The 6,012-nt window shown below is 62.4% G+C and overlaps 1 protein-coding gene across 1 annotated transcript; it reads left to right on the plus strand.

Annotated features, from left to right (window-relative positions):
- Positions 1-798: 798 nt before the first annotated feature.
- NPTX1 (neuronal pentraxin 1) lies at positions 799-3,812 on the plus strand. Its single transcript, XM_051635180.1, has 5 exons — positions 799-1,251; positions 1,410-1,617; positions 1,992-2,236; positions 2,332-2,511; positions 2,620-3,812. The coding sequence occupies exons 1-5, from the start codon at positions 805-807 to the stop codon at positions 2,839-2,841; spliced, it is 1,302 nt and encodes a 433-aa protein (XP_051491140.1). The 5' UTR covers positions 799-804; the 3' UTR covers positions 2,842-3,812.
- Positions 3,813-6,012: the final 2,200 nt, after the last annotated feature.

The following is a 6,012-nucleotide window of genomic DNA, read 5'->3' on the forward strand; positions in this document are numbered from 1 at the left end:
CAAGAGGGATTCCGGGCTCGGTCCGTGCTCCAGCAGCACCCACCCGGGGCCCGCAGCCCCTCAAGCCGGCGCTCGGCTTCGAGCCCGAGCGAGCGGCTGGGACCGGGGGGTGGGGAGGGGGCAGCGCCTGAGGCTCAGGGGGCAGGGCCGGGGGTGCCCGGGGGAGTCTGGGGGAACGGCTTTATCGAGCCGCCGGGAACAGCCCCGGGGCGGTGCGAGAAAACGGCACCGCCGACACCGAGCCCGCCCCCGCAGCTACCCCGCAGGCAGGCGGGGAACCGTGCGCGGTCCCCACGGACACGCGGAGAACGGCAGCGGCCCCGTCCACGCACGGCCCAGCGCGCACACACGCACCGCCCCAGCCTCTCCAGCCGCCCCCCCGCGGCACCGCACGCACATCTGTATGCACGCGCACTCACTTGCACACACGCACATGTGCACGCACATACACGCACATGTGCACGCACACACGCGCAGCCCCGCACACCCCCCCGCTGTCGCCCCCTCCTCCGCACGCCCGCCCCCGCTGCACGATCTCGCGCCGCGCCCCCCCCCCCCTTCCCCGTGCGAACACGGACACACGCGCGCACCCACCCCTGCACACACCCCCCCTGCTCACACCCACCCCCGCTCACACTCGCTCTCACACACTCACGCTCACTGTCCCCCCCCGGGACTGCCCCCCCCGTCGCGCGGCCGGGATTCCACGCGCCGTGACGTCAGGTCCCGCGGCCCCGCCCGGGCGCTATAAGAGGGGCCTCGTGCCGCAGTGGGCCCGGCGAGAGCGGCGGCCCCAGCGCAGCCATGGCCGCGGGGCTCCCCGGCAGCCTCCCGCTCCTCCTCTCGCTGCTCTGCCTGCGCGGCCGCGGGCAGAGCTTCGGGCAGACGCGCTTCATCTGCACCTCGGTGCCGCTGGACGGGGACATGTGCGCGGCCACCGCGCCGGGCACCGGCTCGGCCGAAGAGCTGAAGAGCACCGTGCTGCAGCTGCGGGAAACGGTGCTGCAGCAGAAGGAGACTATCATGAACCAGAAGGAAACCATCCGGGAGCTGACGGCCAAGCTGGGCCGGTGCGAGAGCCAGAGCGTGCTGGAGGGGCTGCCCGGCGAGAGCAAGGGCGGCGGGGCCGGCAGGAAGGGGGGCTTCTCCAAAAACACCATGGGGGACCTGTCGCGGACACCGGCGGCTGAGACCCTCAGCCAGCTCGGGCAGACGCTGCAGTCCCTGAAGACCAGGCTGGAGAACCTCGAGGTACGCGCTCCATCCTCGCCACCCCGGGCGAGCCGCACCGGGCACCGGGAACCGCACCGGGCACCGGGAGCCGCTGCCTGGAGCGGAGCGCGGGAGCCTGTCCGGGTACGGCGGCAGGTCGGGCGGTAACAGCCCGCCCCTGTGCTCGCCCCTTGCAGCAGTTCAGCAGGATGAACTCCTCCAGCCAGACCAACAACCTGAAGGACATCCTGCAGAACAAAATCGACGACTTGGAGAAGCAAGTGCTGTCCCGGGTGAACAGCCTGGAGGAGGGCAAGTACAACCCCAAAAACGAGTCCGAGGAGCGCGGCAAGATCGAGAGCACCCTCACGTCGCTGCACCAGCGCATCAGCGACCTGGAGAAAGGTACCGGGCGCTCCCCAGCCCCCCTGTCCCCGGGTCACCCTCCCGGCGGGGTCCCGGAGCACCCCCCTCCGACACCCCGCACTCGCCGGGGACCGGGCTGGATGCGGATCCGCTCCAGTTTTGTGCCTGTTCCCCACCGCTGGAGCGGTCCCTTTCTCCCGGCTGTAGGCAGCCGGTGCCCACGGGCTCGGTGGCAGGAGCCGGGATGCTCCGGGCGCTTCCTGTGCTGGGGATTAGGGAGCCGCGCGGGGCTGGAGGGATTTGCTCCTCACTGCCCGTTACATAAGGGGGGTGGGGGGGCGGGAGGAGGACGGACCCCCAAACCGTGCAGAGAGGGGGTCTGGCTGGAGCCCACTGCACCTCTGCCCCCACAGGCCAGAAGGACAACCGGCCCCCGGACAGGTTCCAGCTCACCTTCCCGCTGCGCACCAACTACATGTATGCCAAGGTGAAGAAGAGCCTGCCCGAGATGTATGCCTTCAGCATCTGCATGTGGCTCAAGTCCAACGCCTCCCCTGGCATGGGCACCCCTTTCTCCTATGCTGTGCCGGGGCAGGCTAATGAGCTGGTGCTCATTGAGTGGGGCAACAATCCCATGGAGATCCTCATCAATGACAAGGTACAGCCCTGGGGAGGGTGCGGGGCAGGGAGGGGACTGCCTTGGGGGCTGCATGAGGGACCCCCACACCCACCACCCTGACCGACCACCCGCAGGTGGCCAAACTGCCCTTTGTCATCAACGACGGGAAGTGGCACCACATCTGCGTCACTTGGACCACACGGGACGGTGTGTGGGAAGCCTACCAGGACGGCACGCAGACCGGCAACGGCGAGAACCTGGCACCCTACCACCCCATCAAGCCCCAGGGCGTCCTGGTCCTGGGCCAGGAGCAGGTAAAGGGTGGGGGCACAGGTTTGGGAGGGTCCCTGCTAGGCTGGGTGCTCCCAGGGTGGACGGGGCAGCCTGGCCGTGTGCCCCCAGTGACGGTGGCTCCTCCACAGGACACGCTGGGCGGCGGGTTCGACGCCACGCAGGCCTTCGTGGGGGAGCTGGCCCACTTCAACGTGTGGGACAGGAAGCTGAGCCCCGGGGAGGTGTATGGCCTGGCCACCTGCAGCACCAAGGCGCTGGCGGGCAACGTCATCGCCTGGGCCGAGGCCAACATCGACATCTACGGCGGGGCCAGCAAATGGACTTTCGAGGCCTGTCGCCAGCTCAACTAGGGCCACGGACAAGCGAAAGAAACCTCCTCATCGGGCTCTTTTTTTTTTTTTTTTTTTTCTCTCCTTTTTTCTTTCTTTTTTTTTTTTTTTCCCCGCGCAAAGCCAACGGAGAACGAAGCCTCCCGGCCGGTCCCGAGGAGCGGGGATGCCCCGGCAGCGGGGCCGCCCGCCCCCGGAGCCCCACGACCCTCCGGTTTCTGTCTTGCCAACGTCCTTCAACGCCTGCGTGCCTTGGCCTGGCGCGGCTGCGCCCCCTCCCGCCCCCCTCCCCGGGCCCGGCCCCCGCTTCGCCGCCGCCTCCCCCTCCGGGGCAGCCCCGCTTGCCCTGGGCACCGGCGCCTTAAAAGGCTGCGGGGCCCGGACCGGAGTCTCCCCCCCGGGCTCCTCTCCCTCCAGCCTGAAGCCCCGTCCCGGGAGGGTGATGCCCCCGGAGCCGGGGGAGGGTTGCAGCCCCCCCGGGGGTGCTCCCACGCGGGAGCCGGGGCCGCAGCAGTGCCCAGGGCTCCAAGGAGGGGGCGACCTCCCTGCTCGCACCCCCGGGGTAGGGAACCCTCCCCTTCCCCGACCAGCGCCGCTCTCCAGCACCACAGCCATAGCCCCGGGCTGCGGCGGGCACCGGGACGGGACCCTCTTCGACGGGAACCCCCGCCGGCCCCGCTCCCCGACCTGCCGCACTCAGGTACGTCCCCCCGGCCCCGCCTGCAGCCCCCGAGGCCTCCTACGCGCCGTAGCTGGTGAAAAAATAGCCTTTACCGTCCCCTGGAAGTTTAGCTACCACTAAAAAGTCTGAAGCCTTTCTGCTTTTGATAATACACTCTTGTTTTTTCTCTTACTGTAAAGGGAAGTTTATTACCATAAAAAAAAGGTATTTTTATGAAGATAAAAAATATAGAATTAAGCAGTGCTCCCTGAGAAAAAAGTACTTTGAGATTCTGCAGGAAAAAGAGATAAAGATGCATATTTTGAAATAATAGATGCATTTTGTATGGTTTCCTTTTCTAAACTCCTGGTTTGTACTATGGATTGCAGAAATCACCCCCTCCCCCCAGCCCCCCCACTGACCCCCCGAGGGCTGCCCTGGGTGGCAGTGGAGGATGAGGCAGAGAATTCCCACAGGGTTCCAGAGCCTCCCTGATCAGCTCTAAAGATGTGGCAGAGACGTGCAGAGTGGAGGGGCCTGCAGGGGCCAGGGGAGGCCAAGGCCACCCCTGGCCAGGAGCACAGAGCTGGCCCAGCCGCTGCCACCTCGGGGAACCAGCGCCCAGCCCGAGAGCAGCACACGCACCCCCAGGTACCTCTCTACCAACTGTGGCTCAGGGCAGCTTATTTTAAACTGTGCTCTTTTTAAAACAAACAGACAAACAAAAGAAACCAACCCATCGTGAATCAATTTAAGTTCCTCCTAAGAACCTGTTCACATCAGCAAAGTGACAAGCACAACCTGCTGAGAAGAACAAAGCCACTGAAAAGGTTTAACCTACAGTCCCAGGTGCGTCAGATTTGCCAAAAAATAAGGGTGTGATGTCAACACAATGTACATAGTGTATAATAGGGGAGAATATAAATGTATCTTAATTTGTCATTATTTTGCTAACCAAAGCTGTACATTTTTCCTGTTATTTGCTCTCTGTCTCCTTTGGGTTTTGAATGGGTTACAATATACTGCACACCTAGTCCACAGCAGCAGTCCTGAAATGCACTGTTTCTACTGATACTCATGCTTTTCCATTTTACTGCCGAGATTACATGAATTGTTGACTTTATTTTTACACAATAAAGAGCGAAGAAAGACACTGGGTTCTCTTGAATGTGTCAGGTCCCAGAGCCACCAGTGCTCAGGAGCTGATCTTAATCTACAGGAAGGTTCTGCCTGCATAAAGCAGGAGTTTCTCCCCGCTTCCCCTTGGAGCCTGCACCCCCTGAGCCTCTGCCAGGCTCTCTCCATCTCCTGCAGCACTACACAGAGCTTGCCCTGGTTTATGCAAGCCCATCATGCAAATTAATTCTGTTTTTTCCCTCCCCAGGAGGCAGGCTGGCAGCTCAGCTCCCTCGGGTCGCTGTGCCAGGCTGGCCATGGCAGGGACAGTGACCCCCACAGCCCACAGTGACCGAAGCCCCTTGTGTCCCTGCAGCCAATGCTCCTGGTGCAGGCAGGACCGTGGGGCTCTCAATGCCTCCTGAAGGCAGGAGCTGCGCTTGGGGCATTTAATGAGTCCTTCAGGGAGCCAGGCTGGGCTCTCACTGCTATTCCCAGCAGGATCACTCCAAGAACAAACCTGAGCATACGGGTGACACTGGGGCACCTGGCTTGGAGGGTGGCATGGCCAGAGGCCATGCGTGTGTCACAGGGACTTGGTGGCATGCACAGGGCTGTGCCCCACAGGGGGGGTTATGCTGTGCCTAATGCTATGAATTCCCCCTGGTTACACATCTGCAGCAGAACAGACTTGCCAGATAAACAAATGGCTTTGAGTGTCAAGGATACAAGTAGGAAAAAAAATCACTATTTACTCCTTATAACCAGCCAGAAACAATTCCCCCCCTCCCAGTGCAGCTGGGAATGGGAGCTGTGTGTGTCCTGCTCAGTACTGCTGCCTCAGGCACCATATCCCCTGGAGACACCAGGTCTCCCCTTCCTTCCTCCGTAAGAGCAAGGACATGGTGACACAGCCGGAGGGATGCAGCAGAGCCCTCCCTGCTGCCATACTTGTGGCCAGTGGGTCTCAGCTTCCAGGACCTGGGGGAGTATGGGGAGGGTCCCACAGCCACTTGTGCTGCATCTTCCCAAGCACCATCTGCAACCAACAGCATCCCTGACTGGTCACCCACCAACCCTGCAGCTCCTGCTGCCAGGGAACAGCCACCCCAGACCCTCTCCTTCCCCCAGTAGTGCCTGCCACCCTAATAAAGCCTCTTTTCCTTAGGAGGGTTTGCTTCTGTGGATGCTCCAGGTCCTTTCCAGGATGCCTCAAGTCATAACCATCATAATACAGCCAAAAAGGTGAGGTAGAGGAGGAGGATGCCCCAAGCCAAACTGCAGGTCTGGGGACCTGGTATGTGTTGCTGTGCCACCAAACAGCAGCAGATGCAGAATACCAAGCACCACACCCTTGGCAGGGGCTGGTCAGCATTGGGAATCCTCTGGGGTAAGAGGTGAAATGATACATCAAA

Source organism: Apus apus, chromosome 17 (assembly GCF_020740795.1).
Source record: "Apus apus isolate bApuApu2 chromosome 17, bApuApu2.pri.cur, whole genome shotgun sequence".
NCBI classification, from domain to species: domain Eukaryota; kingdom Metazoa; phylum Chordata; class Aves; order Apodiformes; family Apodidae; genus Apus; species Apus apus.

Coding starts and splice junctions, on each gene's coding strand:
- NPTX1 (XM_051635180.1), top strand. CDS start 805: ATGGCCGCGGGGCTCCCCGGCAGCCTCCCGCTCCTCCTCTCGCTGCTC. Junction 1,252..1,409: donor CCAGGCTGGAGAACCTCGAG/GTACGCGCTCCA, acceptor CGCCCCTTGCAG/CAGTTCAGCAGGATGAACTC. Junction 2,237..2,331: donor AGATCCTCATCAATGACAAG/GTACAGCCCTGG, acceptor GACCACCCGCAG/GTGGCCAAACTGCCCTTTGT.